General features: G+C 32.6%; 6 protein-coding genes across 6 annotated transcripts; 1 reads left to right on the top strand and 5 right to left on the bottom strand.

Annotated features, from left to right (window-relative positions):
• Nucleotides 1-4,517: 4,517 nt before the first annotated feature.
• Nucleotides 4,518-5,323, bottom strand: LOC122537467 (histone H2A). The gene has a single exon (XM_043670648.1). The coding sequence runs from the start codon at nucleotides 5,261-5,263 to the stop codon at nucleotides 4,889-4,891; it is 375 nt and encodes a 124-aa protein (XP_043526583.1). The 5' UTR covers nucleotides 5,264-5,323; the 3' UTR covers nucleotides 4,518-4,888.
• A 1,872-nt stretch (nucleotides 5,324-7,195) lies between these two features.
• Nucleotides 7,196-7,619, bottom strand: LOC122537469 (histone H4). Its single transcript, XM_043670652.1, has one exon. The coding sequence runs from the start codon at nucleotides 7,561-7,563 to the stop codon at nucleotides 7,252-7,254; it is 312 nt and encodes a 103-aa protein (XP_043526587.1). The 5' UTR covers nucleotides 7,564-7,619; the 3' UTR covers nucleotides 7,196-7,251.
• Nucleotides 7,620-9,310: 1,691 nt separating this feature from the next.
• LOC122537451 (histone H1-like) lies at nucleotides 9,311-10,473 on the bottom strand. The gene has a single exon (XM_043670613.1). The coding sequence runs from the start codon at nucleotides 10,402-10,404 to the stop codon at nucleotides 9,733-9,735; it is 672 nt and encodes a 223-aa protein (XP_043526548.1). The 5' UTR covers nucleotides 10,405-10,473; the 3' UTR covers nucleotides 9,311-9,732.
• A 2,567-nt stretch (nucleotides 10,474-13,040) lies between these two features.
• LOC122537442 (histone H2B-like) lies at nucleotides 13,041-13,781 on the bottom strand. Its single transcript, XM_043670597.1, has one exon. It carries the CDS (start codon nucleotides 13,700-13,702, stop codon nucleotides 13,331-13,333), a length of 372 nt encoding a protein of 123 aa, XP_043526532.1. The 5' UTR covers nucleotides 13,703-13,781; the 3' UTR covers nucleotides 13,041-13,330.
• Nucleotides 13,782-13,830: 49 nt separating this feature from the next.
• Nucleotides 13,831-14,385, top strand: LOC122537441 (histone H2A-like). The gene has a single exon (XM_043670596.1). The coding sequence runs from the start codon at nucleotides 13,968-13,970 to the stop codon at nucleotides 14,340-14,342; it is 375 nt and encodes a 124-aa protein (XP_043526531.1). The 5' UTR covers nucleotides 13,831-13,967; the 3' UTR covers nucleotides 14,343-14,385.
• Nucleotides 14,386-15,335: 950 nt separating this feature from the next.
• Nucleotides 15,336-18,042, bottom strand: LOC122537473. Its single transcript, XM_043670654.1, has 2 exons — nucleotides 17,573-18,042; nucleotides 15,336-15,960 (listed from the first exon to the last, which is right to left on the bottom strand). Exons 1-2 carry the CDS (start codon nucleotides 17,979-17,981, stop codon nucleotides 15,485-15,487), a joined length of 885 nt encoding a protein of 294 aa, XP_043526589.1. The 5' UTR covers nucleotides 17,982-18,042; the 3' UTR covers nucleotides 15,336-15,484.
• Nucleotides 18,043-19,257: the final 1,215 nt, after the last annotated feature.

Raw genomic sequence — 19,257 nt, 5'->3', positions numbered from 1 at the left:
AAAAAAAAAAAAAAACTGCTGCACTTGAGAGCGATCGTGATGTAGAGTGTTGATGTTAAGTTTTTCTATTTCGTTATTGCGTGCTTTGGAAGTTTTGTCTTGATTTTAAGTTCAATGTTTGTGGTTTCATAGTTTCCTGTGTTCCTGACGAATGGATTTGGATGATCAGAGGTGTACGCCTTGATGAGTGAATTCTGAATGTATTTTTTGATGGTTGGTATGTTCGCTATTGTGTGTAGTGTTTTGATAGGGGTATCGTATGATTTGTTTAGGATGATGCGCAAGAATTTGTTTTGGATCATATTTATATGCCCAAATTTGATATCCATATATAATTATAGGTCTAACGCAAATTTTATATAGATTGAGTTTTAGGTTTGTTTTTAGTTTGCTGTTTTTGGATATTAACGGGATGAATCTATGCTGGATAAACTAGATTTGCTCTTTTGTTTATGGCTGCTGCTCACGTGATTTTTAAGTTCAGAGTGACTCCAAGGTATTTGACGGTGTGAGTCCAGGGTATGTCTTGGTCGGAAATTTTGATAATTTTAAACGTTATTTTTAAGAACAAGTCTAGATCTGCTGTTTGGATTTGTTCTATGTTATTTATGAAGTCGCGGTTTGGTCGCTGTTCGTATGTTGAGAAATTTTAAGGAGGATTTTGAGGAGATAGTGCTTTTGCGTATGAGAGTCCTGGTTTGATTTTATGTATCGGTTGTGTGGTGGGGCAATTGTAGGAGGTTTTGGTAGGGGGAAGGAAAATTGGTGTGAATGGGCGTGGATAGATAGGGATTGTTTTAAGGGGAGCTGAGGTTTATTAGTGAATAGATTTTTCTTGTTTAAAAAGGCTAGGAGAGTAGGGCATTTAGAGAAATTGGCAGGATGGTCCGCTTTGCAATTTGCACATGTTTCTGGTGTTTCTCTAGTTTTGGTACAGTTTCTTGTGTCGTGAGCTCCAGCGCACTTTACATATACTGCGTTTTTGTTAGTTTGTGGATGTGGCCACCGGAAATATTGAACTATAGGTTTTGGAGTTTCGTATTTTTCCCAATATCTGGGCTAGGAATGTCACTGGCACAAATGTGAGCCGGTATATTGAATATTTCGTATAGGTATGAAATTCAATGTTTTCGCGTTTTTGGATATAATTTTAAAGTCATTGAAATCATTTAAATTTGAAATTATTGAAATCATTTAGATTTAATTAAACTCATTATTTTGAATTTGTTTGAGATAAATTTAATTTGAAAAGCATTTTTAAATTTTTTCTTGAAGACAGCAGTAATACAAGTAATTTGCAGTAATTTTACATAGTTAACACGTTAAGTCACTGGTGACCGACAGTAATCTTTCCGTTCAAGCCGCGTGACTGACGAATAAAATTTAGTATACATATATTAAAAATTGAAAAACTATTGAAAATTACAGGAAAGAATTGCTTGATTATTTATTGCACAAAACAGTACAATATAATAATGCATAATAATAATAATTTTAATTAAGCAGTGTTGTATTTTCTTCATAGTTTTACAAAATTTTCTGATTTGGAATGTTGGAAATAATTGTACTATCTTGCATTATCACGGAACACTATCGAATGGAAAGATAAACAAAGTACGCACAGCACTTAACGTGTTAATGAAACTATCAGCAAATTATCCTGAATCAATTTTTGGTTTGGATAGCCAAATATACTTGATTCGGTTTGGTTTGGATTGAATATAAAATTGAAGTACAATATTAAAACTACTTACGATTTTGGTCTCCTGGAGAGGACTTATCCTTTTGAGCACTGACTCTAATACCGAATACGAATATTGAACAAGAAAAAATATGAAAAAAAAATAATAATAATAAAAGACTATCAACGCGCTCGTTTAAGTAACAATCGGCGGACTCACTGACTCTATCTTCGCGAATTATAATTATTTAAATATTATTTAAGTGAATTAATTTAATTTAATAAGAGCTATTTTGCTCAGAAAAATGTTAAAATATTGCGCACAACAAACACTGGCTCTACCGACCGCATTGCGCGCGGTCACAAAAATTTTCTGAAAATAAAGCTGATAAGGGCAGAGCGAAAGATACGTTCATTTAGAAAATACTCCTATTCCCCGATTTATACTGAAAATAGCTTCCTCAGAAAACCGTGTAAATCAAACAAACTAAAAATATGCATAATTCAGTCATTTATTTCTCGTAAAATAAAAGTAATATATATATATATATATATCTTGAAAAACAAAAATAACAATCCATTCATAAAATGGACAAACATATGAAGGTATAAATATATAATTCATTTTACATATAGAAACAAGAAATATAAGATCCTTAAAAAAATTTAATCAAAAGAATGGAATTAAAAAAAAAAAATGACTGGAAATATGTACGCCAATATTACCAAGCGAACGGTAATTAAAATAGGACTGTAGAAATATGTATGCAGCCAAAATGTTCACTTTTATCAGTTTTTTTTTTTCAAATCCGTAATTTTAAAAACCGTGTAAAAGCGAAATCGTGTAAATAAAGTACAGTGTAAATCGGGGGACAGGTGTATTGCTCTGATATGATAAAGAATATGTATTGAATATGTATTAGAGATATTAGTTGTAAATTATTAAATATTTCTCAGCACTGTAAGTGAAACAACAATTATTATATTCTGAATGTTCGTTATTAGTATAAGTGTGCACATTAGTAATATGTCATGTCGTGTGATATTATAAATATTCGAAAATGTTTGCACAAATCGAAATTTTACAGCTCAGACTTAAAATGCTGTTCGACTGCCTTAATGTGAATTCATGTAACGTTATTTTGAATATTGTGTGATAATCCGACGTTTTTGAAGACACTAAACAAAACAAACTCTATCGACCGGGAATGACAACAAAAGATAATCGCGATCGAGCGTGGTGACCGTCAAGACTTCTTATCAGCATGAAAAAGTGAGCGAAGGGGCCACCTTTAATCATAAATATTCCAAAGTTACCAAATCGATTCTTCACGCTGATAAGAAGTCTAACGTCTTTAATTTAGAAAATTCCGTATTTGTTGATTACGATTTATTCTCGCGATTTGCGAGGGAAAATGCTCCGATCACAGTGTTTCATTTACTGAAGCTGTCTAAGCTCCAACAATTATAAAGAAGCTTAAATATGTATTGAAGATATTTTAAAGTTGTAAATTATAAAATATTTCTCAATACTGATTATTCTAATTGTAAATGAAAGACAACTATTTGCAGAAATTGTATTCTGAATCGTATTCGAAATTGTAGTCTGAATTGTATTCGATAAAGTATGAGCATTAGCAATATATCATGTCGCGTATTATAATCATTAAAAAATATTTAAACAAAGCAAAATTTCACAGCTAAATATATTGAGAAATAATAGTATGAAAAACGTGTGTGAAATCTTCCTTTGAATTTGCTTAATTATACTTGCTGGCGTGTTCGAAAGAAGCAAGTATAATTTAGTAAAGTACACATAGTATAGTAAAATACGAAAACTTTCAATTTAATAATGTAATGCAAGAGTACATATCCATTTGAAAGTACATAGTTAAGTAACCACGATCTCTATATTCGAAATAAAAAATTTATTGATTTAATCTTTTCTCTTTTCATTTTTTTTTTCAAATAATTATACAAATAAATCGTCCATAATTACGAAATTACGTATGGTGAATTGTATTTCAAATAATTATAAATTATATACTAATTTGTATAAATTATATACTAAATGTTACCAAATTACGAAATAAATAAAATGTTACCAAATTTCTTTGAAGTTCATTAGATTCACCATTAATAATCGTGTAGTCCATTAATAATCTAGTGTATGTGTTGTGTGCTACCTCTGTAATGAAGAAATAACCTGTACAAAAGAAACCAAAAATCAGAACAAATGTGCCAAATGATGTAAAAATGAAATGACAATCAAATTGAAATTCCATTAAAAGAACGTACAAACAAGCTTACCGGCAACTGTACAAATGAAATCGATTATTGAACAAAAGTAATGCAAAAAATTTCAAAGCATTACACGATTTCATTATCGTAATGCTCAATAAATCATTAAACACACGCGTATTAATTAAATGATACTATTACTGAGATATACATGAAAGTAAAAGAGTGTCGAAGCGACGCCATCGAAAAGACGCCACCAATAGGTTAGAAAGTCTACGAATCTAATATAACGTAACAGGTACGTGTTGTTTTCACGAAATTCGACAGCCAAATGACTCCTCTGTGACAAGTCTCATGTTTATATTGAGAAAATGCGGCCCTTAACGAGAGTGGGTACGATAAAAATCTTACACATTCATGTAAGCGTATGTAAATCTTACACATTCATGTTTTGAACTTCGAATTTCGAGCTTCAAAATCTTCCACGCTTTATTTTATTTGAGAAATGAAAAATTTGATTACGTTACGCGGTAAAATTATTTATACTATTAAATACGTATTAGATATTATTTCTGATATTTCGCTTTAACTTTTCCTTTTTAATGAAGAGTATGTCTCTTGTTCCATTGTTCAAATTATTACTGTTTAAAATTATCAGAAATGTAGACACATTTTACGTATGTACGCATCTATTCTAGTTTGCATCGAAGGTCAATCTCCTATCAACAATTTTCTTTAAGTGTACGCTAACAATAAATGCATCTCTCACTCGTCAGATTCCGAATTCTATTTTAATATTATGCGTATCCTATTCCTAATCGACGTTCAAAAATTATTTTTTATATGAACAATGATTGTCAGTCAGAAATCAGTTTAGTTTGAGATTATTCTTCGTAAAAGGAATTGATGGTCCTCAAAAGGACCGATTTGTTATTCGTGCAAAAGTCAAGTGGTGAAGAAAATGGTTTATGCCTTCTTTTCAGTTTTCTTGGGCAGCAGAACAGCTTGAATATTTGGTAGAACACCACCTTGGGCGATGGTTACTCCAGAAAGTAATTTGTTCAACTCCTCGTCATTCCTGATGGCCAGTTGCAAATGTCTAGGAATGATCCTAGTCTTCTTATTGTCTCTGGCTGCATTACCAGCCAATTCCAATACTTCAGCAGCTAGATATTCCATGACAGCCGCCAAATAAACTGGTGCACCAGCACCAACTCGTTCAGCATAATTTCCTTTGCGAAGCAGTCTATGAATACGACCAACAGGGAATTGCAAACCAGCTCTGTTCGAGCGTGACTTCGCCTTTCCCTTGATTTTTCCACCTTTTCCACGTCCAGACATTTTCTCGTTCAGCGATTGTTTACACGAAAGCGAAAAATGATAAAGAACTCTCTTCCTCGGGCAAGTGAAGAATGATGTATCCATCCAGGACTGCACCGCTTTTATACTAATCGAGGCAGGCAGCTGCCGACCAATCAGAAGCCGCATACCGCTTCCCGCTTTGTGATTGGCGCGCTGCTGCTACTGTACGTATGCATCTGCTAATCATCAAATTACGTTTTAATTGTTAATAAAAATGCAATAATTATGCAACTTAATAGAAAATATCGATGATGCTTGAAAAAGTAATTACAAGTGTGTATAGAAATTTAGTGGAAATTTGATGGCAAAAAAGAAAAAAAACTGGAAAAAACAGAGTTTATTTAAGTAAACTTTTGGCACTTTTGTCTTATGTTAATGTACATATACTACATACATGCATTTGTTAGAAAATATAAAAACTAAACAATAGTGTAGCGCTTCGATTCTATTCCCTTCATGAGAGTTATCTTCCAGATTCTAGACATTGCACTTCATATGCATCATTTTATATTTTACACATATACCTTTCACATGCAGCCTGTTATGCATAGGGCCAAGTCTTTCCAAGAATTTTTCCAATAACATTGCGACATTTAGCAGAGTTCGGCAAATCTTACACATTAAAAGTATCTTTTTATTTGTGTTTCTGGTTAGAAAATCTCATCAGGAATTCAAGAATTCTTTAAAATGCATTATAAATATACCATAAGGTTGCTTTCAGACAGCGATACTGAATCGATAGATATTGAATTGTACACGTAGTTCAATGAACGCGATGATTTTACACAAGTCTCGTGCGTACAGAAACGTCTATCGGCTTGAATAAATCATGGCTAAGAATCAATATGTCTACGAATGAATGTAATGGCTGGATGGAGAAAAAACAGTTGAAAGTGTCATGAATTAGATTCTTTTCTCAATTGTTTTTAACATTTCCATGTAGAAATCGAATCGAATGTAAATGTTGAATAAAAATCACTAAAATTATGTTTTAATACATAGTTTTTCAAATTTTTATAAATATCAAATTATTCTACGTATACGATATATATACATATTTTATAAGTATCATTATTCTACGTATATATGTATGTGTGTACATACTATATCTTGGAAATAAATAGATGCAAATGCACATTAAATTTTTTACTTGTGGAAAAAAAATAGTAGGAAATATAACAAGAAATTAAATAAAAAAGAAAATGGTAAAGAAAATTGCTTACATATACATGAAAAATCCTACGTATCACATAATCACAATCTATATTTAATAATTTTTTGAGTAAATTCATTATTTACTTCAATGATTATTTTTATATATGTACGTAGAATGCTGAAACTTCATGTTGTTACAATTGATAATAATCTGCATAGAAAAAACAGAACAAGCAGCATAATATGAACACACATATTATTTCGAATCTGAAAACGCTAAGTAATGAAGTAAAAATAGATCATCCTAAGTGAGAAAGAAAAATCTCTAGTAACTTATTGGTTTTATAGGTTATGTGAGTGATTTTTTTCGAGGTAGTAAATGCATTCACTGACGATAAATTAAATAGATTTTAGCCTGTAACGTTTTTAAAAAACTCCTATAATTCGGTAGTATTATTTCGTGGCTTCTAAAATTGCTAGCTGAGTAATCTTATAGGTTAAGTACGACTGCAAGTATTTATTTTATCTCATTCAAATTACAAAATTAAAAATTCTATTACGATTACAGTTAGACTATAAATTCTATTGCATTTCAATACAAAATACAAGGTAAAATACGCAAGAAAAAAGGAAGCGAGACGGAACGTATCGTGCGGGAACTCGTTGGCAGGAGACGCTTCCATGATTGCTTTATCGATTTACATAAGCCATGCGTCAACAGTTCTTAGTAACAGAGAGAATTCCGTCGTTGAAAACTTTTGTTGGCCCTGAAAAGGGCCGTTTGTTTGAAAATACAGAGATGACTACACAAATTAACCACCAAAACCGTAGAGAGTTCTTCCTTGGCGCTTCAGAGCGTAGACGACATCCATAGCTGTCACAGTCTTTCTTTTAGCATGCTCGGTGTACGTTACCGCATCTCGGATAACGTTTTCCAAGAAAACTTTCAATACACCTCGCGTTTCTTCGTAGATCAATCCAGAAATACGTTTCACACCACCACGACGAGCAAGACGACGTATAGCTGGCTTGGTGATACCTTGGATATTATCACGCAAAACCTTCCTATGACGCTTTGCTCCTCCTTTTCCCAATCCCTTTCCACCCTTTCCACGGCCAGTCATGGTGTATCGTGATCAGTCTTGGTCGAAAAACAGCAACCAAATGTGTCGTTTTCGCCCTGTTCGTCGCTCTTTTATATTGGCGATTGTGCAGTCTCCCCACTAGTTCGTGCTCGGCCAATAAGAGACAGCCGGGTAGCTACATCTGAAAGGGGGAATTTCTCACCAGTGAAATGTATTAAGTATATGTTGAACAATAACCTGGTTGCATCCCGACTGTTTTTAACAATGCCTGGAAAGGCAGATGTAAAATGCAGTCGTTCTACGAACCCCTTTAATCCCTATAAGTTACATAAAATTAGAATACATCGTTGCTCCGACAAGTCCAGTATGCAAAAAAATTCTCATTCGCTAGAGAAAAAAATTCTGCATATAATTTCGAAAGAAAGATATCTACATCACTTACTGATTCCTTACCTCACGTACTGATTTAGGCAAAAGCAATCAAATTGTAGATAGGCATGGAATACATCAACACCAAACTCGTTACAAAAAAGTTAAAATCGATACTAAAAGTTTAATTTCAAGATACTGAGGATTTTTCTTCTCTATATTAGGGAAAATATATAATTTTATACTTATATCTTAAGCACAAAAAATATCTAACAGTTATAGTAAAAATATTTAATAATTATAGTACTAAAATTCCCAACTGAGAAAATAATAGAGTCGATAAAAGGGCAAGAAGTATTTTAGAACACAAAATATTTCATTTATATTGATATCAATATGATAGTCATTTAAAATCGATATCGGTAGATAACAAGTAATAATATAGTTCTTAGAAAACCTTAAAATCTAATGCGAGATTCTAAGAAACTTTATTCAGCGTTTCCAATGCCAGGCATACATTGGTAAATTGCAATAAGATCAAATAAATTCAGTAAAAAGCTGCTAATACAAATTTATTCGTTAATATAAATTCATTATATTTTTTGCAAAAACTATATGCATAGTATTCAAACTATTGATTTGGAAAATAAATATCAATTTGTAATAATTCTTTGAATAATCAATTTGTAAATTCAGTCTTTACAGATTATATGTATGTATATTATACATCATATAAAATATTTTTTTTTGCTTATGTTCAATTCTACAATATTACTGAAGATGATATAAATAGCTATTCCAATTTCCTGTGATAGCTAAAGATTCTCTACTCAAATAAACTCAATATTTATAAAAATAATAACAGTAATAATGATATGTTATCTAGAAAACTTCATAAATCCATTCAAAGCAGGACAAACTATGAACAAAAGAGCAAAAAGATCAATAATTTGAAGAACTCTACATTTCAAAATAATAAAATTAAAAAGCACGAATAAAACGGATATATGTACATACATCTACAACATAATAAATATTTATTTTAGAAAATATAAGGTATAGCTTATAAAAATGCAGCTAGTAACTATAAAATTATACGAATAAAATATTCACGTAAATTTCCATACATGGTTCATCTTTCCAATTCTTATTTTCCCATGTATCCAATTAGATTGTGATTCTTTCTTATTTATTTTATTTATTACATTGATTGTATTTGTCTGAAAAATATGCGAATAAGTTAGATACTTATGTACAAAAACTATTCTGGTATAAAAATTTATAGAAAGATTTGTATCTTTAAAAACGTTTGATTACTAAGTCTTCGTTCACGGATAAAAAGCTTCGACGCCTTATGATAATCTTTAAATTTAATGTCATTTTTGACGAAAGAAATTGTTGGCTACCATCTTTATACATATGTACATGGTGTGCTCATCTCCTGTTTTGGCGGGAACTGGTCGATAGCATAGACTAGGGAGATTATGTTAGCACGTTCCCATTAGCGATTCCCTAGCACTGCGTTCAACTTATGTACAAGATTGGAAATATAATGGTTTCAAACTCACTATTATTTCTGTACTTTTTAATCAAAGATCAAAATAGAAATATCGCAAAAAATGAAGTATATAAAATATCTCTATGCTACCAAGAATTAATATAGCAGTGATAAAACGCATATCCTACTTCAATTTTTCTTACTTTTTAACGACTGAAATTATTAAGTCAACGGAATATTTTATATATGGATAGAAAACAGAGATATGCTCCTTGTAAAAAATATTAGTGGCCCTGAAAAGGGCCATTTGATTTTCGAGTGATAATATTGTTGAAAAATAATTATTTTTTTGCTGGAGACTTGACTGTTTTTGGTGCCGCTGCCTTCTTTGGTTTAGGTGTTCTAGTCTTGGCTGCTGGTGCTTTAGCGGTCTTTTTGGCCTTCGACATGCTCTTGGCTTCGCTAGCTGCTTTCGGTTTTGCAGCAGCTACCTTGGATGAACTCTTCTTCGCTGGTGCCGGCTTCTTCTCAACTGCAGCTTTCTTGGGTGATGCTGGCTTTTTAGCGGGTGCAGTCTTTTTCCAGACTGTTTTCCTCTCAACAGACTGTGCCTTCTTCGGTGCGGACTTCTTAGCTGGATGTGGGACTTTCTTGGCTTTGGACGTCTCACTCTTCCCAGTAGAAAGCTTAAAAGATCCCGATGCTCCCTTGCCTTTTGTTTGGACAACAGCACCAGACGTCACGGCGGACTTCAAGTATCTCTTAATGAACGGGGCGAACTTCTCTCCGTCGACTTTGTAAGTGGTGGCAATATATTTTTTGATCGCCTGTAGAGATGATCCTTTGCGATCCTTTAATTCCTTAATGGCAGCGTTGACCATCTCAGAAGTTGGTGGATGAGAAGCCTTCTCACGTTGCGCTTTCGACTTGCTCTTTGACGACTTCTTTGCCGGTGCAGATGGATTTTCGGCAGATTCTACCGCGGTGCTACTAGAATTCGCTTTATCTTCCATTTTTGTGAAAATATTTCAACAACAAACGGTTTTTTATAAAGTGTCTGCAGGTAGCTAGACGAATGCTGCTCTCGGTTAATGGTAGTTAGCCTCGGTGACAGCGGTATTCTTTCTTAAGCGCGGACCATGGAGAGAGTCTCACCCAATATGTCGGATGCCGCGATTCCGTGACAGCGAAGAAGCGGTAAATATACCTTTACTTTCGACCTTTGTTTCTCTGTATTATATGCATATAAACAAGCAATTGTTACGTGAAAATATAGCTCTGTGTTTGTAGTTTTATCTATTCATGGATTTTCGAGAATATTCATTCGTTCAATCGAAATATTGCGCCGTTCGACGAAGTCCGTCTTTTCGATGCGATAGAACATCGTATAGAAAAAGTTAAAAATCTATACATTTACGCGAAAATTGGCATAATACTTATATAGAAAATTGTAAAAAAAGGACTGCTGATAATTTACGTTCAATCGTTTATAACCTACTTACAACGGATAGTTAAAAAACTTGCTTAATATTCGATCGCTTAGTGATGTACAGCGTGAACCACGAATGTTCTATCATTGGATTAATATCAATTCCCATGGATGTGTGAAATATTCGGTTTATATGTCTAGAATGAATTTTTATTGTATCATTCATGTTCTTAGTATCTTCAAATGAGAATTTACGACATTTGACTTTAGTTAATTTATATTCGTTGTTCCTTCTTTGATGGAGATCATGATAGTATACATGAGAAATCTATGATTCAGTATATGAATTGAAGATACTAATATCAAAATATTTTCTCCAAATCGTTCATCTGTAGTTCGTTTTACTATAAATTAAGTTTCATATTAGGAATTCTATTACTATTTTATATGAAAACGTAACAATTCAGTACAGCATCAAATTTTTTTCTTTTATAATAGCATAAGTATTACTCTTTTATACTACATACTTTTATAGTACAAAATATTTCTACTATAAAAACGTTCTCATTTGTACAATAGTATCGATTAATATTTTTTCAAGTACATTCTATGCATATATTTTGAACCTCTTGGACAAGTTTTGCCTCTTACTCTATCATAGTGTAAAATTCTTAAAATTCTAGTCTTAAAATTTTTTTATTAAATGATTTTTTGTATATCAATAATCTATTTTAAAAGAGAGTAATATTTCCTACACATTTATCTGATACTCATCGTCTGCTATGCATTCTAAGTTCTAAGTTTTTTATATATATTATTGAGAAAAATGTAAAATTTTGCATATGTACATATTAGTATATACATATATAAGCATATTTTACTTTGAAAAATCACGGATGTTACTACAATAAATAGCTTAGAGCAATAAAGGTTTTCAAAATTTATTTCGTTTATAAAATATGATAAAAAAGTTTACGATCAGAGTAAAAACTTGAGAGAGTCGCACAAGCTACAAGACACGTCATCATTGATTTGCTTGTTGCGCTGAATGAAAAGTTTACGTTCTGTGATATGAAAAGGGATAGCAGAATCTTAAATTGAATATTTATTCATGTGTTAAATAAGAAAAATCATATTGTATAAAGATTTAGGTGTTATTATTTCTTATTGTTTGTGCATTATCTTTCTGCACACCAGTTTGTCTGTTCATCAAAAAATTTAAGTATGGAGGGTACGCTAAAGGTCGTAAATCCTGACATCTGGTGTAAGAAATTTTTACTTTAGTTACCAAAGTTTTAAAAAATAATTGAAGTGTAATTGGGAAGGGAAATAATAATACAGTTGTATAGTTTTGTGGAATTTGTTCAATTTGTTTTATTTAATAACTTCATGATACTGCATTTTTCCGTCAGAAATAACTTCTCTTCTCAACCAATTAGATTTCGCGTTGTCAAGTGACAGTGGCTCCATCTATGGAAGCCATTTCTATAATGGTTCATCAATGTTGATTTCAAAATAAATATTAATAGTTAATAAATTTCATGAATTAATTAACGAATTTGCTACGTACATTTTTTGATAAATAACTGTAGTTTTCATAAATTAAAAATATATAGTAATTTTTCACATATGAAATTACACTGAAATTAATAATTCTACTATGGAACTTTTAACATATCGACGGCATTATCAGTCTTCTGTTTTCGACATCAATTATGTAAAATGGAAAAATATACAACCTTTCCTCAGTAAAAATTTTGTCATAAATAGCAAATCAATCAATGTTTTTCTTTAGTTTTTGTTAAAATTCTAACGTATAAATGTTTTTCCTGTAGCTTAAAACTTGTATCGTGTTAATGAATATCCTTAAAGTATTTATATATTTTTAGTTATGAAAGCATCGTGTAATAGTTGCTAGCAAAATAGCATTCTAACCTAAAATTTCGAAACATGACAAAATTAGATTATATTAGTAATATTAACATCAAACTTATATTTCTATAATCAATCTAGTACTTTTATATATTTATAACTATATTTTGGTGCTTTTAATATTTGTATTTGATATTTTCCAACTTAAAAAATATACAAATATTAGAAAGTAAAATATTTAAGAAATTTACATCATTGATCGCCACATTGAATGTTCCTCAGGCATAAACTGCGCAAGTCCAATAGCTGCAAAACACCGCGGAAAACAATTAGAAAAATGGCTTGCAATACTTCTTAAATTTTTGTTGTAATAAAACAAAACGTTGAAACACGAATGTTATTTTACACTAGATTTAATTCTATGCTGAGTAATAAACATACGTATAAATATATAGAAGTGCAATTTATTATTTAAATATATTTATTACTATATTACAATACTAGAAAATGACTCCGAAAATCTACAGGGCGAGTTATCAAAATAGTTGTCAAGTTATAACCAAGATGTTTTACGTTGTCATAAAATTGTTGGCCCTGAAAAGGGCCGATGATTATGTTGTTGTATGATGCTGCAATGTTTACTTCGAGCTGGTGTACTTGGTGACAGCTTTAGTACCCTCAGAAACAGCGTGCTTAGCCAATTCACCAGGCAGTAAAAGCCTGACAGCAGTTTGAATTTCCCGTGATGTGATGGTGGACCTCTTGTTGTAATGCGCCAAGCGCGATGCTTCGGCAGCAATACGCTCAAAAACATCATTTACAAAACTGTTCATGATGCTCATGGCTTTACTGGAAATACCAGTATCTGGATGGACCTGCTTCAACACTTTGTAGATGTAGATGGCATAGCTCTCCTTCCTCCTGCGCTTCTTTTTCTTATCAGACTTGCTAATATTCTTCTGAGCTTTACCAGCTTTCTTCACAGCTTTTCCACTTGCTTTCGGTGGCATCTTCGTAACTTGCTTTCGTAGACCTGAATTACACTCGACTGTTGTGAGAATTCAAGACTGAATGTCGAATGCCGCCTGAAGGCTTCTTATATATTGTGAAATGCAGCAGCAGCGGCGGGCCAATGGCGTGCGAGCTGGCACGTCATTGGTCGTTTGGTGTTCGTAACGGTTAGTGTATAAAGACACGGTTGGAAAATAACTGGCATATTTCTCTTACATCTGTTAAAGTGCATTTGCAGTACTTACTCGATTTTCAACGTGAAACATGTCTGGCCGCGGCAAAGGTGGAAAAGCTAAGGGAAAGGCGAAGTCTCGTTCCAACAGAGCTGGCCTGCAATTCCCTGTTGGTCGCATACATAGACTTCTTCGTAAAGGAAATTACGCAGAACGCGTTGGTGCAGGGGCACCAGTGTACTTGGCAGCCGTCATGGAGTATTTGGCGGCAGAAGTGTTGGAATTGGCGGGAAACGCTGCCCGCGACAACAAGAAAACAAGAATTATTCCACGTCATCTTCAGCTTGCCATTCGTAATGACGAGGAATTAAACAAATTGCTCTCCGGTGTAACTATTGCTCAAGGTGGTGTCTTACCGAACATTCAAGCAGTTTTGTTGCCAAAGAAGACTGAGAAAAAAGCTTAATTTTATAATCATTTACAAAACTGGCCCTTTTTAGGGCCACAAAGTATTTTATTACGAAGGAATTTCTTGGTTCATAATATTTATATAATATATCCAACTAACATTCTATAAAATCTGTGTAAAATTCGAAGTAAGTATATTCGAGTATCCAGACAACTGGCAATAATAGTTGATAAAAACACTTAAAATTTGAACTTTGTATACACGAAATTTTAAAAAAGAATATATTCAAAATTTTGTAGCAGTTCAGTTTCTTTTTTTTTTTTTTTTTTTGCACTAAATATCAATACAACAAAAGTCTAAATTGTCAAACTATTGAAATAAACATTGGAGTTACTTTTAAGAACTAATGAGAATAACGACAATGAGTTAAAAAGATAAAACCACAATCAGTTGAAATACCATTTAAAAACGAACAACTCATTACTCAGAAAAAGAAGTGAAATGTTAGATTAGTATAATGAAATGTCAGAGGACGGGAGTAAACTCAGGAGACAACCTTTTCGTCACCATAAGGATAGCTGCAAAACAATCAATTCTTTCAATTCTACAGTATGTGCCTAAGGGCCTAATTTATGGTATGTTTAAGTGGCTACCGCTTTCTTGTTTACAGAATATCAGATAATCATTACAGAACCTTCATAATTTTTATAGCGCTTGTAACATAAAGTTAGATTTATCGTACGAGATTTTAAAAATCGTAAAACTCAGACTAATTTATGTCGTTTTACTTACATTTTAGTATATTTTTTAAATTCTACTCTAAATACGTATATACATTTGGTAGACACTACGTGAAAAAGTTTAAGGCCATTGAAAGACCAAAATTGATAAAAAAATCGTAAAATCAGTTGATCGCAAATTACATGTTAAGTATTTCAATTTTCTAAATTTTTCTACAAACATTATTAGAGGCGATATAATGTTCGAATGTTTAACATAAAGGTAAAAATCATCCGTTGCAAGAAAAATTACATACAAATGGATGCAAAAGAAAATGCTTCATAAATATATTTGTCTTTTATAAACACCTCGCTCAAATTTCAATTGTAGGATATTTCAAACGTATAGTTCAAAACTTGGAGTTTCTACATTGAAGAAAGTTATGGCCCTAAAAAGGGCCGATTGTTCATGTGAGCTGTTTAAGCTCTTTCTCCACGAATACGACGAGCCAACTGAATGTCTTTGGGCATAATTGTTACACGCTTAGCATGGATTGCGCACAAGTTGGTATCTTCAAAGAGACCAACGAGATAAGCTTCGCTAGCTTCTTGCAAGGCCATGACAGCGGAGCTCTGGAATCTCAAATCGGTCTTGAAATCTTGAGCAATTTCACGAACTAAACGTTGAAATGGTAATTTTCTGATCAGTAATTCAGTGCTCTTTTGATATCTCCGAATTTCACGAAGAGCAACAGTTCCAGGTCTGTAGCGATGAGGTTTCTTCACTCCGCCGGTAGCTGGGGCACTCTTACGAGCAGCTTTAGTAGCCAATTGTTTCCGTGGAGCCTTTCCACCAGTTGATTTACGAGCAGTCTGCTTGGTGCGAGCCATTGTCTTTAATTGTAATAAAAATTTTACAGCGAAGCGTATAACGCAACAACGATAGGTAAAATGCGCTGTCGCGCGGCAAAGGTCTTCTTTTTATGCAGTAGAGCTAACGCTTAGTTGCCTCTGATTGGTTGAGCACGGACTGGAGGGGGCTAATCGAAGAAAGTGCTAGAAGGATCGAATAACGGACGTTTTGCTGTTAAATTTTTTTGTAATAGATTTTACAATTAAAAACAATTGAAACTTGTGTTAAAAGAGAAAGAAGTATTGTAAATAAAAAAACTTTATCATTAATAATAGTAACGTCCTCGACGCCTAAGTTATTCAACTCTAAATTCAGAATTATTTGTAAGAAATACAGGATGGAAACGAAAGCACAGCGCTTGACAATTGGTTGCCATAATCGGAAGACATTTTGTTCGCGTTCTTAAGAGTTAATGAGAATATTGTGTTCAAGTTTTCCCGAAAATATTTTTCTATGGGTCCCAGAAACTAAAATAGTCATTACATTAAATAGCCATCTTAATAACCATGTATATCAGCATCTATTCGATATATACATACTTTCCAGGTACAAGGTTTATTACCTATTATTAATTTATGGGTTCAACTTATGGAAGGTTTCTTTAACAATTCTTTTGAAAGAAAGGTATAAATATGAAACTTTATACTTATTTCCAGAAAAGCCACTTTAATAATGTCAAAATGTTTAGTTTTAACAAGTTAAACCCTAAAATTAATGATTCTAAGAGAATACCTTTGAACGATATACTGGTCTTTCTTCCCTTTCAGTCCCGCTTCACTCGGATAATAGTGACGCTATGGCAATTTATTGTTTCTATGTCTGTTTTTGGAAATTTCTTTTCTTCTTTTCTTCATTTTATATGCTCCTAACCATATTGATATTAAGGTTTGCCTGTCTTTTTATGTTAAAAAATTAAATTCGATTTATTAAAGATCTTCGAATTCGTACATGTACAAGCTTACTGTTAAATTAAATATCTCTATTTACACAGAGTTATCTTAAAGATTAATAAAATTTTCGACAAGAAAATTCTGTTTTAAGGTACTGTACTATATTTTCTTTTTATTCTCTAACTCTATAAAGCAAAGATGAAGACGGAAACTTCTTCCTTTCTGGCAAAGACATCTGAAAATTTACACTTCGATTTAAAATTTTTGAGACTTTGAATAAAGATAGAAAACGACTCGTCAAAAATTCAGCGGAGGCTTGCTTACGTAAACAAAGGGACGTGAAGCAGATGTTCAGTTCCGTGCAGGGGGTTGAGCTACGATGTCTACTTCAAACTCCAACTACAAAATGTTTAAGTTATACATTGTTGAAAACCCGAAATATCTTAAAATATGGTAAGTCGTGCAATACTGTCAAAAATGGAATTCAAACGAAGTAATTCAATGTCTATTTGAATTTTTAATAATTACATATTATATTATTGCATCAATTGATAAAATATAAAAAATTTTCTTTGTTCTTAATAAATTCCTATAGTATGACGAGCAGATAAGAACGTAAAATGTGATGTAAGAAGACGATTTCATTTTCATTGGATTGACAATTAGTTCGGTAAAGATTTGTAAATGCAGTAAAGAACCTGGATGTTTCTACATTGAAAAAAATTATGGCCCTAAAAAGGGCCGATTAATTTATACGAGCTGTTTAAGCTCTTTCTCCACGAATGCGACGAGCCAATTGAATGTCTTTAGGCATAATTGTTACGCGCTTAGCATGGATTGCGCACAAGTTGGTGTCTTCAAACAGACCAACGAGATAAGCTTCGCTAGCTTCTTGCAAGGCCATGACAGCAGAGCTCTGGAACCTCAAATCGGTTTTGAAATCTTGAGCGATTTCACGAACCAGACGTTGGAATGGCAATTTCCTGATGAGTAATTCAGTGCTCTTTTGGTATCTTCGAATTTCACGAAGGGCAACAGTTCCCGGCCTGTAGCGATGAGGTTTCTTCACTCCGCCAGTAGCTGGGGCACTCTTACGAGCAGCCTTAGTAGCCAATTGTTTTCGTGGAGCCTTTCCACCAGTTGATTTACGAGCAGTCTGCTTGGTGCGGGCCATTGTTTCAAATCGCAGAAAACGCAGAAAACACTTCAGTCAAGTATACGATACAAGAATGATACGTAGAATGCGCTCTAGCGCGGTAAAGCTCTTTTTTTTATGCAGTAGAGCTAACGCTCGGTTGCCTCTGATTGGTTAAGCACGGACTGGAGGGGGAACTGAAGCTAAGAGTTTCATCATCCTATCCCGCCAAATCTGGCAGCAGCTCCATATCACATAAACAAAATTTAGACAATATAGAATAAATTATACTTAACAAGTACTATGTTTAACAAATTATCTTCTTCGAATTATACTCAATAAATCTCACATTTCAATCAGGAAATTTCATCTTCACAATCAAATAATTTATACAAAAATAAATATATAATCGAACAAATCTCTTACACTATTTCCTAACATACTATTCCTCAAAAGGAAAATCAAAGAAGCAGATTTTGAAAATTTTCTTTTAAGTACACGTACTTATCAATAGGCACGCATTTAGAAGTTATTACTAATCAACTTTCTTTCTAAATACAGATTGAAGGGTTCATAAACATTTACGAAAAGAAAAGAAACACACAAGGAAAAAAAGAAAACTATTATCCTACGAAATCCTACATAAACTATACCAACAACCTTGGCAAAATTAAAACCATCATACAATGTTAAGAAAACTAAATAATTATGGCCCATAAAATTCTAAATAAAATTTTTGTAATAATGCTAGAGTCAGAAACAAACAGCATGAACTGTAAATTTTTCTACAAATTACACAGAAGAGCAATTATCGTCGACTGACTGTAACAGATTAGATTAAATTCGAATAATACAGAACAAAGTAAATAGAAATCCAACGGTTAACATGTACCTAGAGAAGCAACCCATACAGACATTCCTACACAATATAGAAGATGCTTAAAATTAAAATTAATATTTGCAGAAACACTTACAATTGATACAAAATCACAATAGTTGCTGCTTTCATTATTCAAAGATAAATTAACATTTTCTGAACATTAACTGAATTCCCTAATCCAAAATAAATAAACAAGTAACTTCATAATTAGAGTCTAAGTAACAGTCATTTTTTTAATGGCTTGAGTCACTACTATTCTTTCATTTGTTTATTAAAAATTTTCGTACCTTATACTTTTCCACTCATTCGTCATTAAAAGCAATTATTTATTTCAGAGTGTTATGACTTCTCGTTCTGTTACGAACGAATTTTTATCGTTTCATATCATCAAAATCAGGCCATCCAATCTTCAAAAAAAAATCTCACAATATTATA

The sequence above is a fragment of the Frieseomelitta varia genome, unplaced genomic scaffold, assembly GCF_011392965.1.
Source record: "Frieseomelitta varia isolate USP_RPSP 00005682 unplaced genomic scaffold, Fvar_1.2 scaffold_909, whole genome shotgun sequence".
NCBI classification, from domain to species: Eukaryota; Metazoa; Arthropoda; class Insecta; order Hymenoptera; family Apidae; genus Frieseomelitta; species Frieseomelitta varia.
The sequence above is the reverse complement of the archived record's forward strand: the minus strand, read 5'-3'. Positions and strand labels throughout refer to the sequence as shown.